The sequence below is a fragment of the Narcine bancroftii genome, chromosome 4, assembly GCF_036971445.1.
Source record: "Narcine bancroftii isolate sNarBan1 chromosome 4, sNarBan1.hap1, whole genome shotgun sequence".
NCBI classification, from domain to species: Eukaryota; Metazoa; Chordata; class Chondrichthyes; order Torpediniformes; family Narcinidae; genus Narcine; species Narcine bancroftii.
In genome coordinates this window covers 78,635,250-78,655,416 of record NC_091472.1, presented here as the reverse complement: position 1 = coordinate 78,655,416, position 20,167 = coordinate 78,635,250, and the positions used below count along the sequence as shown (strand labels likewise).

Genomic DNA, 20,167 nt, shown 5'->3' with positions numbered 1-20,167 from the left:
ACAAACCTACTCAACCTTTTCCCAGTCAGTCCCCCAGTTTCCAGGATCATCACAGCAAACCTTCTCCAAACTGCCTCTAATGACCGTTTATCATCAAAATGAACAGATTTCTGGATGAAAATAGAGAAAAAAATTTTGCAGCTGTTCAAAACCTCTGCTAGTGTAGCACATTTAGCACAATGTTAGTGCACCACCAGTGACACGGGTTCAAATCCCGCGCTGTCTGTAAGGAGTTTGGACGTTCTCCCTGTGATTGCGTGGGGTTCCTCCAGGTGCCCCGGTTTCCTTCCACATTCCAAAGACACTCAGGGTTAGGTTAATTGGCCACATTGGTATATTTGGGCAGTGAGAGCTCATTGGCCAGAAGGGCCTGTTACCATGCTGTTTCTCTAAGGTTAAACATTTTAAAATTTGAAACAAGAACTGAAATTGATGGAAACACTAATCAGATTAGGCAGCCCCTCTGCAAAGAGAAATAATGTCTCAAGCCAGTACTGGGAAAGAGATAAACAAGTAGCATTCATTAACAGAGAAGTTGGGGTAGGGAGGACAGATAGAATAAAGGAATATTTCTGATAGAGAGTACACAGTCCGTACATGGTTATATGGTTATAGGGTTTAATGGCCACAGTTACAAACACATTATGCTTTTTTCGTCTGTGCATTATATTGCTAATAGCGAAGTCTGCCTATAAGGACAGCATAAAAAAACCAAGCCAAACTGATGACAAAAATAGACCTTTCAATCATTTTCATCAATTAAAATAACAATAGAGTTGCATCAAAATCTAACATGCAAATTTATGTGGTGCTTTTAATATCGTAAAACAGGCTTCAGTGAAAGCTGCTAGTGACTACCTGTAAAGGGGGCTTTGACAGAAGGCTGAGCTTGCAGATACGACACTGTGTGGTGGCAGATCCATTTGCAATGTACTCTGGTCACATGGGCAGCCAGTACAAGGGCTGCCTTTCAACCAGCTGGAGGGAACCTTGACATTCATTGAAAAGGTACTTCCAAATATCCCTGACATCCTGATTAAATAAAATTATATCACCCATAAACATTTAAAATTCAGAAACATTAAATCACACACAACTAATTAAAAGGTGCCCAATTTACCTCACCCTTCCTGTTTGGGTGGTTCATTAGATGATAAACCTCACAAAGATAAGCGTATACAGAGCCGTTGTCATACCCACACTCCTGTTCGGCTCCGAATCATGGGTCCTCTACCGGCACCACCTACGGCTCCTAGAACGATCCACCAGCGTTGTCTCCGCTCCATCCTCAACATCCATTGGAGCGCTTACATCCCTAACGTCGAAGTACTCGAGATGGCAGAGGTCGACAGCATCGAGTCCACGCTGCTGAAGATCCAGCTACGCTGGATGGGTCACGTCTCCAGAATGGAGGACCATCGCCTTCCCAAGATCGTGTTATATGGCGAGCTCTCCACTGGCCACCGTGACAGAGGTGCACCAAAGAAAAGGTACAAGGACTGCCTAAAGAAATCTCTTGGTGCCTGCCACATTGACCACCGCCAGTGGGCTGATAACGCCTCAAACCGTGCATCTTGGCGCCTCACAGTTTGGCGGGCAGCAACCTCCTTTGAAGAAGACCGCAGAGCCCACCTCACTGACAAAAGGCAAAGGAGGAAAAACCCAACACCCAACCCCAACCAACCAATTTTCCCCTGCAACCGCTGCAATCGTGTCTGCCTGTCCCGCATCGGACTTGTCAGCCACAAACGAGCCTGCAGCTGACGTGGACTTTTTACCCCCTCCATAAATCTTCGTCCGCGAAGCCACCAATTTTCCCCTGCAACCGCTGCAATCGTGTCTGCCTGTCCCGCATCGGACTTGTCAGCCACAAACGAGCCTGCAGCTGACGTGGACTTTTTACCCCCTCCATAAATCTTCGTCCGCGAAGCCAAGCCAAAGAATGAACTTGAACTTTTGTACCATCTCCTTTACACAGTAAGGCACAGGCTCTGCAGGCGCAAATCCTGGGGAATCCCACCGAATAACCAGTGGCGCAGCAAAACTGGGCTGTTGGTGGAAGAGGTCAGATGGCAAGCTTGCACGGGAGGCCAGAACTCACTGGCACTTGCAAACAGGCAATAGCTTGGACTTTGGAGCATTTCAAGCACATTCAAACCCTACAAACCCAGAAAGGAATTTGGGAAAATCCCCCTTTTGCAGAGAGTGCTGAGAATGTGAAGCTTTCTGCAACATGAAGATGATTCATGTGAATACTTTTAAAAGGATTGATGGGGTGAGAAGAAGCATTTGTTGGGTATAAACATATGGTTCAGGTCATGATTGCAACCATGCTGCAAGCCCTTCTCTCTAACCAACAAATGAGCTGCATGCCTGATACATTGGTTCTTTGAAGTCAGTGTGTTATCAAGGCCATGAGCCTTGGTCAGAAATACATTAATCCCATGTAATTTTGCATTTTATCCATGAGTGAAGTTATGTATTCAAGGAGGAGTTAAATTCACCAAATTCTAATGTTTTGATCCATTTGGGAGCCAATTAGTTTCTATACAGATATTTACAATTAATATGAAGTGGCAAGGGAATCATTCGACTAGTCGTCCATGATTAAAGGCAGAATGATACATGGAATGAGCTCTCTCATTCAAAACAGAGGCATCTCAGTCACACCTAAAGTTAATATTCAAGGAGGATAAACCAGCATTAGTTGCTTGAACATGTGGTTTTAGTACAATACCTTGTTTGTAGACAAACAATCAACCTAAGATCGGTTTTGATGAACAGTTCTTGCTCGTAAGGACAACCATTCTTTTCCTCCTACTGATGCGACTCGACCCATCGAGTTCCTCCAGCAGAATGTGTTTAGCTTCAGACTCCTACATCTGCAATTCCCTGTATGTCTCCAGCCCCTTTTTACACTGAAAAGCCACATTATTCCCATATACTCAACCCATCTCTGAAAGCAGCTTGCTTGTTCACACAGAAGGAATGCTGGATTGGTGAGTATTTTACACATAGAGCCAGTTTCCCAGAGCAAAGAGGCAGGGCGTGTAGCTCAGCAGCGTCTGCATCTAGTGTGATGTAAAGGATAAGCACTGGGCAGTGACTTTGCTCAGTACACAATAATGGCGCATTTTGTTTTAATGGAACACTCGAGTTACTTTGAAGCATAATAGGAGAATAGAGTTGTCCACAATGCTGAACATCCTGGGGTTCTGAAACTTCTAATTAAACTATAGGTATATGGTAAATTCTCGATGCTGGATGTTACTGAAACGAGGACTAGTGGTAGCCGGCTGTCCACTTACATATGAATATGTGAGATATTCAGATATTGGTGAGATATTACAGCTCCCTTGTACAGTTCAATGTGTTTTTATTAATATAGCTTTTCATTCTTAAAACCTTTACTCAAAAGCATTTATACTGAGAAAAAGCATTACTGCAAAGAACATGCTTGAAAGCAGACTGGGCTTGAAGAATGAAGCACAGAACCAAAATTAGTCGCTGGGTGCTGAGGATGATGGAGATGCTAAAGGGACAGCCTGGACGGGTGGTGTGACAGAGTATATAGATATGTTTTTGAGAGATAAATTGGGGCAGGTTTGTTAGAGTAGGTCACATACAAACACTTTAAAACATCTTATTTAAAATACTGGAGCTCTGCCCCATGGTAGATGATGTTTACAAAAAAAGGCAACAGATGAAAGAGCATGACGGAGCCACTATGCCTGGAAGAGAACTTGCTGTTCTGAGAGGGTCATGTAGTTTTGCAAACAGAGAGAGTCAAACAGGTTTTCTCTCAGAGAGGGAGAGGGAGACAGACAGACACAGAGATCACTTGTACAGTGTTACAGTTGGCAAAAGGTGCTGGGTCTGGAACAGGACAAGCTGGCACACCCGTTTGGAAGATGACCTGGTCAAAGCCCTTGTGGTTCATGCAAGAGTAGAGGACTGGCTGTCTAATGTTTCACTTGGAATAAGGGAAACAAAAAGGAGCTCTGTGATGACCTGAAAGAAAGAGGTTGTCATCTGGAAAACCCTGAGGGGGAAAATTTCATCAGCAAGACACTGGATTGGCTGATGCAAATACATCAGTTGTGGATGTCTTTGAACAACACATCTCTCTCTCTGAAAACTGACAAGAACCTTCCATTTATGAGTACCAAAGCCTGGTGAACTTTATAAATGTTAAATTCTGTGCACAGTATAAGAATTGCTAGCAACCAGTGAACTTGGAGGAATGAGAAGTGAGATTGGACTGTGAACCAAATAACTTTTCTGAACTTACATGTGCGCTTAGAATTAGAAGGGGGTTAAGGTAGATTAAGTAAGTTAATAGAGATAAGTTAAAGTTTGATTGTGCTTTCATGTTTAAAGATAATTAAAAGCAGCTTCTGTTTAAGTAACCATTTGTCTTGGTGAATATCTATTGCTGCTGGATTTATGGATCCTCTGGGCTCGTAACAGTGGCCAGCTGGGGTGTTGGACCTCAGAAAGGAAGGCAGTCGGAGTGTCAAGAGCTCGTCACTGCCCATACAGTCGATACCAATACTGAAACCCTTTTGGTCCATGAACACCTGCTCTAGTCTCTCTTCAACCTCTCCTACCTGAACTTCTGCTGTCTGGGCTTCGTGGCCACATCTATCTGGTCAAAGTGAGTGCGGGGAGCCTGGGGATGGAGGTGGGGTGGGGGGGGGGGGCGCAATGTGGTGGTAATAGAAGAGGGACCCAATGGTATCCTTGGGAATATATTCATTTTAATGCAATTTACCCTTCCTATCAGTGTTAGTTGTAAATCTTTCCAATGTTCTAACTCATCTTGTAATTTCTTCATTAATGGCTGATAATAATCTAGGCCATCTATACAAAATAAATTATCTAGTCTAATACCTAGGTACCGGATTGCTTGTGTTTGCCATTTAAATGGTGATTCTTTCTTAAACTTTGTGAAATCCGCATTCTTCATTGGCATCGCTTCACTTTTTTTGTATTGATCTTGTACCCTGATACTTCTCCATATTCCTTCAATTTCTTATAATTCTTTTATTGATAGTTCTGTTAAGCATACTATGACATCATCTGTAAATAGACTGATTTTATATTCCTTTTATTTTTGTTGCTTTTATTTTCTATTCTTATCAGTTCTGCCAAGGGTTCTATAGCTAAAGCAAACAGTGAGGGAGATAGTGGACATCCCTGCCAAGTTGACCTTGGTTCGATTATATATCCATTTACTGTCACCTTCACCAATGGTCCCTTATATAATGCTTTAATCCAATTAATTTATTTTTCTGGTAGGTTGAACCGCTGTAGTACTTTAAATAATTCCATTCTACCCTATCAACGGCTTTCTCTGCGTCAAAAGCAACCGCCACTGTTGGAGTCTTCTTTCCTTGTACTGCATGGATTAAGTTAATGAACTTAGAGACATTGTCCATTGTTTGTCTTTTCTTAATAAATCCAGTTTCGTCAAGTTTTACTATTTTTGGTACACAGACAGCCAATCTGTTTGCTCATAGTTTTGCTATTATCTGATTCCACTTGCATTGAATTCGCCCATCGTTATTGAATGAAGATCTACTGGGACCAATGCCTGAAGAGGGCTCACAAAATCAGTGAACCGGTGTGGACTCGAAAGGCCAACATGGCTTGTTTCCGCTCTGTAAATGGTTATATGGAAGTGAATGGAAATGGGAAACTGGGGTGGGATGGAAGCGAAGTGGGGCAGGAGATGGGTTGGATAGAAGGTGAGTTGGGTCGGGGGGTGGATGGGGGAGTTGAGGATAGTGGTGTAAGGGTGAGCTGGGGTGGGGGTGGAAAGGGGAGTAGGGGATACATAGATTGAGTTTTTGCATTTTCTATGCCTGGGACTATGGATTTATGTCGCACACACAATACGTCATCTTTCCTTCCAATTCTAGACTTTGCCTCTGACTCTACCTAATTTGGCGGATAAAAGCCAGATCAGTTCAGACCCCCCAATTCACCTTCGACGTGTTCATACAGAGTAGGCAAAGCATTTGAAAGGAGGATAATGCCCAGGTTGATTCCTTTTACACTGACATTGAAAGACAGTAGTTAACCGCCTTTTAACTGCTTCACTTACCTGTGTGAACACAACAAACGCGGGATGGGGGTTCATATTCATCCCGGTATTTACCCAGCAAGTTAGGTAGTATCACAGCCGAATGTGTTTAACATCAGCTTCTGACCCGGCTTTTCTTGGTTCAGTGTGAACGACCCGACCTGGTAAGGTTATTCTTACACCAATTAAGTGGGATCTCGGTGTAAAAGGGGTATGTGAAAAAATGGGTAACAGAAACACTTTCTCCTCACTCACTATTAAAAATCTTTATAATTTTCAATGAGTATCAAATCTCCTCTTTGCCTTCCGTACTTGAGGGAGAACCACCTCTTTTTCACCTAAATGAATCCATCCCCTTGGTAATGATCTAGTTAATTTCCCCAGCATATTTTTGAAGGGATTGTCACTTTTCATTAACAAAGAAAATATTGGCATCTATATGGCAGACTTCAATTCTAAGGACACCTCCCTCTAATTAAGTATCTCTTAAATGTAGTTACTAGGCCTTTTTACTGCAAAGCTGCAGTATCTCTGTAGTCATGACATTTTGGGAAGTCAGCTGGCGTGTTCACACTGAGCACAAAAAAGCTTGCTCTGTGAGATATTTCACACTGCAAGCCGGCTTCCCAAATCAAGGGAGACGGGGCGTTAATCACATCAATGTTGGCATCAACGCGCCCGGAAGTGTCACTGCTGTGCACTCAAAATGAATTTGAATTTCCCGCATTTTTGGCGCGGGCTGAAGACATCGTCATGACATTGTCAGTCCTTCCCATTTCAACCCAGCAAGATGAATGTACCATTTTAGATTGGTCACGGAGTGCTTCGCTCCACCACTATCAGTACCCCCCACCATGATTTTTTTTTACATACATTGATCTCAAAGGTGGGAGAAAATCCAGCTTTCGAGCTCTTCGTAAATGGGTCTAGTTTTGTCGTTAAAAAGGGTAGCAGTAGAGATAGGAACCTCCTGGATCCCATTCTGACTGGTGAAATTATCAAAGAAATTACATTTATTTTGTTTTCACTCATTCTGTTATTAGAAATCACACACAAAGGTGCAGACCTTTGGAGGATGTTAGATGGAAAATTGCACAACAGAGCTTATTGACATATTGATGTTTATTCACTGCAGAGAACAGCATAATTACACAATTAATACAAAGTAGTAAATCCAGTGCTTTAAATTCATAGCTGTAGTCCACAATACAAATTATGCTATTAGATAACAAACTGTTGGAGATAAATTCAATCTCAAAAAAAATTAAACATATTTTAACAAGCAATCCGTCATCTACAGTAACCAAGTGAATTAATGTAAACTGTTTTCCTGTCCTTTGTTGAACAATACTGTTACATGTATTTATATTATTGATAACAAAGATAAGTTTAACTAATTACTAAATAAACATTTTTAAAGTGATTATTTAATCATGTGACCTTTCTCCTCCTGCACAATATGGTTGCCAAGCAAAAATCTGGACGACTCCTCCCCCCCCCCCCACCCTTCATTCAGCCACTCTCTGAGTTTACGTTAGAGGAAAGGCCTCGTACACGTGGTGAAATACTGGACGAGTGTGTGTCGGAACCAAGAAGGGCACTATCAGTGTGTTTCCCAACTTGCATCTTGTTTGAACTACATCTCACTTGATGCAAGTCAACAATTTAGATACAAATCTTACTGGATTACCATATTCCAAATGAATTAAGGAACCAATCAACAGATGAAACCATAGCAGCTGGAGTAACACAACTATGATAGCAACTTGTATTTTATATAGCATCTTTAAGCAGAAGTGGCCTGTTACTGTGCTCTATGTCTAAATTTAACACAACAAAAGATCAGGGCTTCTTGTAGGAACACAGAGAAACATAATCTAACACTACAAGTCAAAGAAGCAATTTTTAAGGATCATCCACATCTCAGTGTTCAATTATTTCCTTTCCCAGCCCACTGCACACCCTGATTTCCTTCACTATTCCTTCACTAGATCAATGTTGGCCATGCTCTTCAGATACCTCTGCTACCAAGTTCTGGAATCACCTCCTTAAATCTCACAGTGTCTCTCTCAGATAACAAGAGGTTTACTGAGAGAATTCCAGAGCTCAGGACACAAGCATCGGAAGGAGCAGCCAGCAGTGGTACAACAAAGGATGCCAGGGATTTGTAACAGGTAGAAAATGAAATCATAGAAGTTTACAAAGCTGGAGGCGATGGGGAGGAGCGAGGCTACAGGGAATTCAGAACAAAGTCAATACACAAAAGTGTTGGAGAAACTCATCAAGTTCTACAGTGTCTATTGGAGGCAAAGATATATAACCATTGTTTTGGGCCTGAGCCCTTTGTCAAGGCATGATCAAAAAGCAGGCAGGAACCTAAATATAAAATGCAGAGGGAAGCAGGGGAAGGGGGAGGAGAACAGGCCAACTGTCAAGAGGTCATAGGAGGACATGGATAGGAGGGCAGGAGAGAAAGGCTGAGAAATGATTGGGGGAGGAGGGTAGCTCTGTGAATGCAGAGCTGAAGGAAAGCAGACATAGGGATAGGGGAAGAAGAGAAAGACAGAACTAGAAGGAGACATAGGGATAAGGAAAGGGAGAGACAGGGGGTATGGACTAACAAAAACCAGAGAAGTTGAAGCTAAAGACATATGTCTGGAGGGTCCTCAGATGGAATATGAGGTGCTGTTCCTCCAGTTTGTGTGAGGTCTCAGTTCGACAGTGCATGAGACCATGGACAGACATGTCGTGATGGGAACGAGGCATAGAATTGAAATGGTTGGCCACTGGGAGATTCCCACTATTGCAGCAGACAGAGCAATGGTCCTCAATGAAGCAATCTACCAGTCTGCATCCAGTTCCTGTAGAGAAGACCACCGCAGGAACACTGGATGCAGTAGATGATCACTGAAGATTCACATGTTGCTTCACTTGGATGGACTGTTTGGGGCCCTGAACGGTGGTGTTGATGCAAATGTGGTATTTTCTGCGGTCGCTGGGGTACCAAGGGGGAAATTGGTGGGAAGGGAGGAGTGGAGGGAGTGGTCCCTGCAGAAGGCAAAGATGGGAGGAAAGGGAATGATGTATCTGATAGTGGGATCATGGTCTAAGTGGATTCAGAAGTTGGTCCGGTAGAAGGTGAGAACAAGGGGAATCCTCAGGCCCAAAATGTTGGTTACATATCTTTGCCACCTATGGGCGCTGTGTGATCTGCTGAGTTTCTCCAGCACATTTGTGTATTATCTAAAATCACAGTATCTGCAGACTTTCCTGTTTCATTCTATGAACTTTCAGAACAGGTTTCCATTTGTCCAGTTGAAGCATAAGATTGTATCAAAGAACTCATACAATGAATGGAAATACTGTCAGTAAAAAAGTAAAATCAGAAGGTGCTCATAACGGATATCAATTCATCACAAGGAAAGATTTCCATAATACACGTTCTCTTTGTTTTTGATACCCAGTTAAATTTGAAGTAATGTAATTTGACCCATTATGGTCTGCACTCACAATGAAACGTTTGCAGCCAAAGCAGTATTCTACTGAAGAGCACATTATAAGGACTTCACCACAAAACAGAAAAAACACTCCTGGCAATGGTCTCAGGCTAAAAAAAACCCATCGTGTCAGAAAAAAAAGACATACTTAAAAACTCTTCTAAATAGACGCGTCTTTTTGTCTCTGCATTACATCTTTGAAGTAGCTTTTATTTTTAATAAAAGGAGTAAAATTGTGAGCAAGCTACAGATAGTTGGAGAGAGAAACTTATTGCACCGGGATTGATTTCTGTTTAGTTTTGAAGCCCAGGGAAAAAAAATGACAACACTCTAAAACCTGAACAGGAATTAAGAAGCATGGAGAGGGGTTAAGCCCTCAGATATTGAAAAGCTAAGAAGTAAAACATGAAAGTCTGCAGACACCATGGTTTAAGTTAAAAAAAAAACAATGCTGAAGAAACTCAGCAGGTCATTGATGAAGGGCTCAAGCTGGAAATGTCGGTTATGTATTTTTTATCTTTGTTATATAAAGGACACTGTTTGACCAGATAGTAAAAGCATGGAGCTGGAGAAACCTTTCATTAAAAAGCTACGATTGGATTGCTTCTACAAAACTTCACTCCCCATTTTTTGAGAACCTCCTTGGCTGACTTATATCCAGTAATTTTAGCTTTGTTTCTGAGCTTTTCATTGTGCATGAGTTTTTACAAAAAGAATCCGTGTTAATTATAGTCAGAAAAAAAATATTTGAAAGAGTAAATCTTCATTAATTCAGGCCTAAAACGGTTCATTAAAAAAGCCACAAATAAATCCGAGGCTTTTGCCTTACCTTCTTTACATGCACAGCTTCTAGCACTTGATTGTTCCACATCCCCTCAAAAAGGCTGTCGCATCTGTCTCTGTGCTTCTCAGGCCTCAGGAGATACAAAGAGAGACCAAGCTGAGGAGACTTATCCTATTCAAAGTGTTACTAGGGGATACCAAAAGCACGTAACAGCAACTCGACATTGCTGCATATTAAATCATTTCCAAGACAAGAAAGGATTCTTTGCTTTTGTTAACCATTTTCATTTGGTAGAATTCTATTTGGGTTGTGGGATTTCTCATTTCCATTTTTCTTCTTGGAAGCAGAATCAAGATTAAGGCAGTCAAGTCAGGACTAGTTTGAAGAGAAGCCAGAATAGGGAAAGTACACTTTAAGGCACAAGACGTATTAACAGGGTAAAGCAATACTCCATACATTGGAAACATTTTTTTCATCTGTAAAAATGCTTTTGGCAGCAACAGTTGGCACACTCATACATAATGCTCCACAAATATCAATGTACTACTTCATGCCTGTGAAAGCACAATACTTGGCAAGAAGAACATTTTGAGCCCCCACTTGTAACAGGAAAAGGTTCAATGCCTTAGTACCTTTAAGAAGAGAAATATTTTAAAAGCTAACAGTTTGATTATCACAAGCAACTGCTAAACCTAAATGAAGTTCTTAAACATTTAAAATTGGTTGAGAAAACTGATGACTGATCTCCAATCCTGTCAGCCATTTGTTCTGTCGTGCCATCGATGTGTTGGTCAGGGAAATATTCACTGGGGCCTGTTTTGGCATGATTGATATTTAACTTTTATCTGGTATGTTATGAAGTAGCTAATGCAGGGATTGATGATGAAATGATACTGATCTTGGGGTAAACTTGCATATTAAATAAAATTAGAAATAAACAAACACAGCAGACTTTTCTCATATAAACATGATTTTAAAAAAAAGATTCGTACACTGCAAAGGTTTGCATTCAATATTTTGTGCCCTCACAGTTGGGATTCTTTTGCTTCTGGATCGGCGTGACTGAAGGGAGAAGGGGTCTTTTCAGTGTAGGAGACTAGTGGGCATGCTTCATTCTCTGAACTGGGGTTAGCCACAGCTTCCACCTTCAATTCCATTGGATCTGTTTTCTCTGTGTCCAGTTCCTTTAGGCTGGTGTAGTGAAGGATTCCTGCTCCTAGAGCATCTCCTTCAACGTTAACCACAGTACAGGTCCGGTCCCTGATTGAAAAGCAAAATAATTCAGTATTCAGTAAAATATTTCTGCCTACTCCTCCATTTACCCCCTTCCCTGTCTCTGTGATTTGGTGGAGTGCCTACTCTCTGATATGATGTTTCAACTTGCTCTTCACAGAAGGCTTGATAGATTCACACGAGTCAAACACCAACGAGAGTCTATGTATGCAGAACTTCCAGCTGTGATCATGCAGGAGCAGAATGAGGCTATTCAGCCCATTGAGTCTACTCTGCCATTCAAATCATGGCTGATGTATTTTTCCATTCAACCTCATTCTCTTGCCTTCTCCCTGTAACATTTAGCACCTTTACTAATCAAGAATCTATCAAACTCCACCAAAAAAACCCAATGACATGGCCTCGACAGCTGTCAGTAGCAATAAATTCCACAGATTCACCACACTCTGTCTGAAGAAATTTCTCCTAATAGAAGGACATCCTTTTATTCTGAAGCTGTGCCCTATGCACCTAGACTCTCCCACAAATGGAAAGATCTTCTCTAGTTTCACTCTATCTTGCCATTTCAATACTTTAATTAATTTATTTAAATTTAGACATTCGACACAATAACAGACCCTTGCAACCCCTGAGCTGTGCCTCCCAAATACACCAATTAACCCACAAACCCTACAAGTTTTTGAAGGTTGAAAGGAAAGCAAAGCACCTGGAGGAAACCTACAGAGACACAGGGAGAACATACAAACTTCTTAGACAGGCCAGATTCAAAATTAGGACACTAGCTCTGTAATAGGTCAGGTTATTCGTCTGAGTGGTACTGGTACCATGTAACCCAGAACTACCTGTCGCATTGTCAGGTGGTCAGTGACTAAACCGGCTCCCCCGCCAGGCTTGCTTGGTGCAGAGGGTGGCACCCCGTAGGATAAAAAACACAAGACCTGTCAAAGGGCAGACAAACCCTCTTGTAGGGTCAACGGCCATCGAGCAAACACGTGCCATGGGGCGTGGAAAGGGCATATCTTGCTTCGAAGCTTGGTCTGGCCATTCACCGCAACAGCTTCCCCCAGCTGTCTTGGACCTCACCATGACGCTGGATCTGGGAGGGGATGTCTAGAGGATGGATCTGGACCTGTGGAACACCTACTCCCCTAAATCCATTCACCACAAGCTGTTCCTTTCTGAGGAGTGGGGTATCTTCATATCAAGCCTCACAAACTGACTGAAAGGAATGATCATCAGGAGGGGCGTGGCCATGCTAATGAGCTGAGCAAGTGTTTTGAAAGAGCTCTCCACAAAAAGAATTAAAAAGACAGTTTAAAAGCTGAAAAAACAGAATTTTATCATCAAAAATGGATAAAGCAAGTACTCAATGACTGAGGCAACCGAAAACAAAAACTGAAGTGACAGTTCAGCCAGGAATATCAAGTGGAAGCCTGATGAGGAGTGACTCAGCAGGGGCCTTGGGACTGACTGAAGCCAGCAGAGCTGGGGAGTCAGCCCAAGATGTAGCCTCCATCCTGAACATAATGGAAACTTTATGCAGTTGTTTAACGAGTATGGAATGAGAGATGTATCAGAGAAGTCATGGAAATTAAAGAAGTTGTGGAAGGCTCAAATGAACTTGACTAATTCAGAGGCTGAACTGGTCAGAACAAGTGGGAAGATTTGTTATACAATATTTGAGTGAAAACGGTGTAGATAAAACATTAACATTTATTAATCTTAATATTAATGAGTTAAACAGAATGGTGAAGAGGAAGAGGATCTTGGCATACTGAAATAAATTAAAAGTGGATATAATCTTTTTGCAGGAAACACATCTTACCAAATTGGAACATGATAAATTAAAAAGCGAATTGATAGGAAAAATAATATTGGCTTCCTTTGGTTCAAAGTCAAGAGGGGTGGCTTTTCTAATTAATAAAAATACACCAGTATTAATAGAAGATGCATTGATTGTCCAAGCTAGAAGATATATAATGACACGCTGTAAAATTTATGGAGAAGCATGGACATTTATGCCCTGAATTAAGACGATGAAGCCTTTATGAAGGATATCTTCTTAAAAACAGCAAAGGGAAGACAAAATATATTAATTGGAGGAGACTTTAATTTCTGCTTGGACCCAATACTAGATAAATCAGCAAGAACAACAACAAGGTCGAAAGCAGCAAAAACCACAATTTCATACATGAAAGATCCAAATCTTATTGATGTATGGATGCATGCAATTAAATCCCAGAGAGAGAGAGACTATTCTTTTTACTCAAAGGTGCATGACTCACATACAAGGAACGATTTTTAATGTCTGCCCAATTAAAAAATAGAGTGATAATAACAGACTATCTAGCAAGCTTTCTCCATTAATATTAACTATAGTAACAATGCAAAAGCAAGTGAATGTATACAGATGGTGTCTCAATACTACATTGCTTAAAAGAACAGACTTCTGTGAATTTATGAAGAGACAGATAGAAACAAATCTGCTCTCTACTTATAATAGTTTTCTCATAAGGGACAAATTATATCCTATGTGAAGAATCTTAAGAGAAAACATATGGCAGAAGTAAACAGTTTGGAGAAGGATATTAAAAAATTAGAAAAAAATCAAAGAGGAATACAGATTATTGGAGAATAAAAAGCTAAGATATAATACAATGCAAACATATAGGACAGAAAAGGCTATATTAAAAACGAAACAACAATACCATGAGTGGGGTGAATAGCACACAAAGTCTTAGCTTGGCAGATTAAAATAAAATGATAAATGCTATAAAAACAGAAACTGACACTCTAGTATATAAGCAAAAATAAATTAACAACACTTTTAGACAATATTACTTGAAAATATACAAATCAGAATTACGAGGATGAAATGGAAGAATTTTATTGCTGAATGTCAAACTTCCAAGGCTGGAAGAGAGAGAAATCATAAAATTAGATATTCCATTCACAAGGGAAGAAAAGAAACTGAAAAAGCCCTGGGCATCCTAAAGGCTCATAAATCACTGGAAGAGGATGGATTTCCACCTGAGTTTATAGACAATTCAAAGAATTATTAATGTCCCTTTCAATGAATATCCTGGACCAAGCTGTGGAAACACAGACCTTTCCGGAGTCATTCTCAACCACGATTATTACAGTTTAACCAAAAAAGAATAGGGACCCACAAAAAACCTCATCAAATAGACCAATATCCCTGTTAAATGCTGATTATAAGATACTAGCAAAAACATTGGCTAATAGGTTTGCACAATACTTACCAAAACTGATACATATGGACAAAGCAGGATTTGTTAAAGGAAGGCATTCCTCAAATAGTCTAGGAATATTATTTAATATAAGACACATGGCTAAATCTGAACAAAATCCAAGTATTACAGTTACTTTAGATGCAAAAAAACATTCGCCTATTTGGAATGGCTCTTTTTATTTAAAACACTGTAAAAATTTGGCATAGGCAGAACATTTATAAATTGGATAAAAACTTTATACCATAAACCACAAGCTAAAATAATAACAAACAATCAGATGTCAGTGGTGTTCCCTTTGAGCAGATTGAGTAGGCAAGGATGCCCCCTGTCCCCAGAGCTTTTTATTTCAGTGATTGAAACACTGATGGAGATAATAAGAGGGGATCGGATATAAGGGGCTTCAAAGCTGGGAAAGAAGAACATAAGATCAGTCTATTTGCCAATGATGTGCTATTATACCTACCAGAACCGGCTAAATCTTTGAAAAAATTACAAGGAACACTAGAAAAATATGCAAGAATGTCAGGCTACAAAATAAATATAAATAAAAGTGAGATAATACCATTAATAATTTTTGAATATGAAAGATACCAAAAAGGAAGTAAATTTAAATGGAAGGTGGATGGAAAAAAAATCTGACAATAACTTGCAAAATCTGTAGAAACAAAATCATGTTTCTCTTCTTGGGATAAGATAGAAGGAGACCTACAGAAATGGAGAGACTTACCAATTACTTTTGTGGGATGGGTTAATTGCATCAAAATGAAAGCGATGCCGAGACTGCAATACCTTTTTCAATCACTGCCTATTCCATTACCTAAAAACTATTTAAAGCTGCTAAACAACCATATTAGACAGTTCCTATGGATAATAAGATACCAAGAATTGCATTGAAAAATCTGACATGGAACTATGGGCTGGGAGGACTTCGACTTCCAGATTTCAAAAAAATATTACCTAGCTGCACAAGCTAGATTTCTTGCATGTACTCAATGAAGGAGGGGGAAGCAAAGGATTATATCTATAAATGGAATGGTCAAATTGTTTAAGAAAATGATAGATGACCCCATTCTAATACATATAATTAGAACGTGGCAATAATGTATAGGAATGCATAGGAAAAAAAGTAGGGATATCAATAAAAGCCCCATTGTGTAAAAATGTGTTATTGATTATGAACATGGGCAACAGAATATTAGATTCATGGTATAACAAAGGTACAAGATATATTAAGAACTGTTACACAGAAGGAACTATTGTGTCCTTTGAACAATTAAAACACAAATATGGAGTGGCCAATGGGACCTTCTGTTTTCTCCAGCTTAGATCATTCTTAAGAGGAAGATGGATATCAATGCTGACCCCACCTGAAATTAGTGAAATTGAACGAACAATCTGGATCCAAATTTATAACAAAAATGTACTATGCTCTCCAGAGTGGAAGTGCAAAACCAGGGTTGCAGATGTCAAGGGAAAGATGGGAGTCGGACTTGGGTGTGATGATTTCAGAAAGAAGCTGGTGTAAGGACAGCATGGCATCAATTATAAATGCAAGATATGGACTGGTTCAGGATAATTTTTTTTTTTACACCAATTATATCTTACTCCACAAAAGTTACACAGATCAAAAGCAAACCTTTCAGAGATGTGTTTCAGATGTGGGACTAAGACAGGTACTTTTTTACATGCCACATGGTCGTGTGTGAAAGTGACGCCATTTTGGCAAGAAATCGCAGAAAAATTAACCAGGATAACAGGAGTGGCCTTCATGGGCAACCAGGATCTGTATCTATTAGGTAATTCCATGGAAATAAGCAACAAATTGACCAAATATCAAAAATAGCCCTGGCAATAGTGAAAAAATGTATCGTGATCACTTTAAAGTCCAACTCCCCTCTAGGATGGACTGTGGAAATGAACAGCTGTGTATCTATGGAAAAAAAATTACTTACAACTTAAAGAATAAATATGACCCTTTTGTAAAGGTCTGGGAGCCATACCTGGACCACATAGGGGTTCAGATACAGTAATAAAAATGAACAAAAAGGGTATAAAAGTAACTACTTTATATGTATAGTTTCCTCAATTGTACTCTATATACTTAAAATATATGCAAGTTCTAATGGTGAATGGATCTGTATGTATGGGAGGAGGGAGGGAGGGTTTTTTTTGTTGTGTTTGTAAGAAAAAGTTTAATATTGTATAACTAAAATGTCACTATGTATAATTTTTGAAAAATAAATACAAATATTCAAAGTAAAGGAATGATCCTCATCCAATGGGATGGATAGCCAGAAGAATAGCACTGCATTAACTACTAATGTTCAATGAGATCCTCCCTCATCCTTCTAAATGCCAGCGAGTACAAGCCCAGAGCTATCAAATACTCCTCATACACTTACCCTTACATTTGCGGGATCATTCTCATAAATCTCCACAGGACCCTCTCCTACATCATCACATCCTTCCTCTGATATGGGGCCCAAAACTGATCACAATATTCCAAATGTGGTCTGTCCAATGTCTTGAATTGTAGAGCCTCTGCATTACAGATGGGCTTTTATATTACAGAAGGATGTTTTGGGACCACTTGTGGGGGTTCTAGATAGGTTTGTTCCAAGAGAACCATGGTTGACAAAACAGGTGAGGCAGCTAGTTAAGAGGAAGAAGGAAGCACACATTAGGCATAGGAAGCAAAAAGCTGGAAGGCTGATGGGAATTTATATGATTAAAAAAAGTTAAAACACACAATGCGTGGGAGACACTCAGCAGGTCAAGCAGAGCCCATTATATAGCAAAGATGAAAATACATTTTGGGCTTGAGCTCTTCATCAAGGTACATGATGTGGTAGCCAGGAAGGAACTTAAGAAAGAACTTAGGAGAGCTTGAAGGTGGCATGAGAAGGCCTTGGCAAGTAAGAGTAAGAAAATCTCCAAGGCATTCTATGGATGTGAAGAACAGAAGAATCTTGAGAGTGAAGGTGGGGCTGCTTTGGAATAAAAGAGACAGCATGTGCCTGGAAGTGGATGAGGTCCTAAGTAAATAGAAAACGACCTTGGTGAAGGTGATGTCAGAATAGAACAAGCTTATGCGCTGGACCATGCTGAGAGTAAGAGGAAGTGCGGGATCTTAAAAACATTAGAATTTATAAATCCCCAGGACCAGATGAGATATATAACAAGATCAGAGCTTCTGGCACTGAGAGTAAAAGATTAGCATGGGAAGAAGTTTGTCAACAGTCAGAAAGCTAACATTTTGGATAAACAAATGGGTCATTTTGAATGAACAAGATTGAACAAAAGGAATTCCACGGGAAATCATGTTGGGGTCTCAATTTTTTTTCCATCTTGCTTCAATGGTTTAGACAGAGAGCAAATGCAAATAATTTATACAAAGAGAGTGGGAAGGTAAGCGCAAAGAGAACACCACGTCTTCAAAGGGAGAGAGAAAGGAGAAAGAGGTGGGTAAAAAGATTGGTCAATGGAGTGTAGCACAGAGAGATAGCTAATAATTTGGAACAGATAATTAATAAAGCACAATGATTAACTTGAGACTATTAAATATTAGTGTCCCAAGAGATCTGGATGTGCTTATATATGATTTTAACAATATTTTCTTTGCATTTGTTTAATTTATATATTTTTTCCCTTTTTTTAATTAGGGTACAGGAGGGAGGGGAGAGAGGCAGGGGATAAAATAGGTTCTGTATGATACAACTTACTGTTGGGAAAAATTTGCATTTATATGAGTCTTTGGAAATGAAAAATAAAATATTAAAAAGAAACATGATTTCTCTTTCATGAAATTACCCTATATAACATGAAAGTGAGGACCTAGGAAAACAAAATCTTGTAACACTATCCACAATGAGCACAATGTACTTTCACACATTGTAATCACCATCTTGTTCTCAAACCATTAATTCCACTCCATTCAATCCTTCTCAAGCTCTTCCCTTCCTGTTGTGTTTGATGGAAGGAACAATGTCTGTTGTGGTGAAAGGCTTTTCTTTTCCTCCTCATACATCATGTAGTGCAGGATTGGCACAAACTAAACTGTCCTCACAATATGGTTCCAGTATCTCAATGGTACTGGTGGCTTTAGTCACTCTTGCCAATTACTTACGTCAAGGTAACAACCTACAATGAACAACTTCTCACTCAGATGTTGGAATCATCACTGCTATTCAGACCAGTTCTGCCTGTTTTTTGCAGACATTCATCCCTTTTGCCTTCCTTTTCCTGGTTTTTCCTTTGCCAACACTGGCTCCCAAGAGCTTCGGCAGATCCTGGAGACCCTGTCACTGAATGTATGTGGTCCTTCTGGCATCCTCTCCTCCACTTTCCCAGTCACCCAACCCTTTAGACTGCTGCAACCAGCCCAATATTCCCCATTTTATGTTAGATAGAGGATTTCTGCTCTGTTTAGTCCCCACCGTAACGTCTGCTCCATAATCTTTCACCCTGACAAATGTCTGGAAGACATAGATTTAAAAAATGGGTGAAAAATGCCTGTTACCGATATCAACCATATTCCAATTGCAGGCACAGAAAACAAGAAAGATATTCTTCCAATTATTACCAAAGATGGTGTACTGGTCAATCTTGATGAACAGGTCCTCCGTGAGTTTTGAACTCCTGACGCATGGACAGTTTGTACATATGAATAAGCATTCGGAAGACTAGTGGGATGGATTTGTTGGTGGCTGTGGGGCTGCCAGTAACTTCTGATGGTGGGAATGGGGCGTTTCTCTGTGCTTTCTCTCTCCACAACACACCGAGCTGCAACACTCACGAGTTAGTGAAGCCAACTGGCAGCTGTTCTGCCCAAGCCTGCTTACTCCCCCGCCACAGCTGTTTCTGTGATCCTCTCCTATATACCATCTTTGGTCGTTTCAACTTATGAACAGTTCTCAGAAATGGAACCCGTTATACCCTGGGGACTTGTCACGTTTCACACACTTCCTCCTCACTCTGCTTGAGAATAGGCAGCAGATTAGCCCTCATTTACACTTTATTAATTCCCTGATCACCACAGTCACTTATGGTTTTTTACTGCAGGCACGTAACAGCACAATCAAGGAATTTTGCCGCTACACGGGCAGTTTAAAAAGAATGTCAATTACTGCACTGCATTTTATCCTGCAGGACCCCTACCACTTTTTGGAGGAAGCCTGCGGTGTAAATCATACCAGGAAAATTCGCTGACGGTCATCTACTCTACTGCACATCCAACCACTGGGACTGTTGCACTCAGGTACTTACAGTCTAAAAGAGGTGCCCAGTGTGAATGACCAGACGGGCAGTAGTT

General features: G+C 40.4%; 1 protein-coding gene and 1 long non-coding RNA gene across 3 annotated transcripts in view; one reads left to right on the top strand and one right to left on the bottom strand.

Annotated features, from left to right (window-relative positions):
- The window catches only part of LOC138760729 (uncharacterized), a 56,060-nt gene that overhangs the window by 31,955 nt on the left and 3,938 nt on the right, over nucleotides 1–20,167 (top strand). Inside the window, exon 2 of the long non-coding RNA XR_011355832.1 lies at nucleotides 20,005–20,113. This is a non-coding gene — a long non-coding RNA (uncharacterized lncRNA). The remainder of the gene's footprint in view (nucleotides 1–20,004; nucleotides 20,114–20,167) is intronic.
- Nucleotides 7,193–20,167, bottom strand: part of slc1a4 (solute carrier family 1 member 4) — a 78,821-nt gene continuing 65,846 nt past the window's right edge. For both annotated transcript variants that reach the window (XM_069931742.1, XM_069931743.1), the window contains one exon: nucleotides 7,193–11,629. In XM_069931742.1, coding sequence (XP_069787843.1) covers nucleotides 11,395–11,629 — 235 coding nt within the window. In that variant the 3' untranslated portion in view covers nucleotides 7,193–11,394. The remainder of the gene's footprint in view (nucleotides 11,630–20,167) is intronic.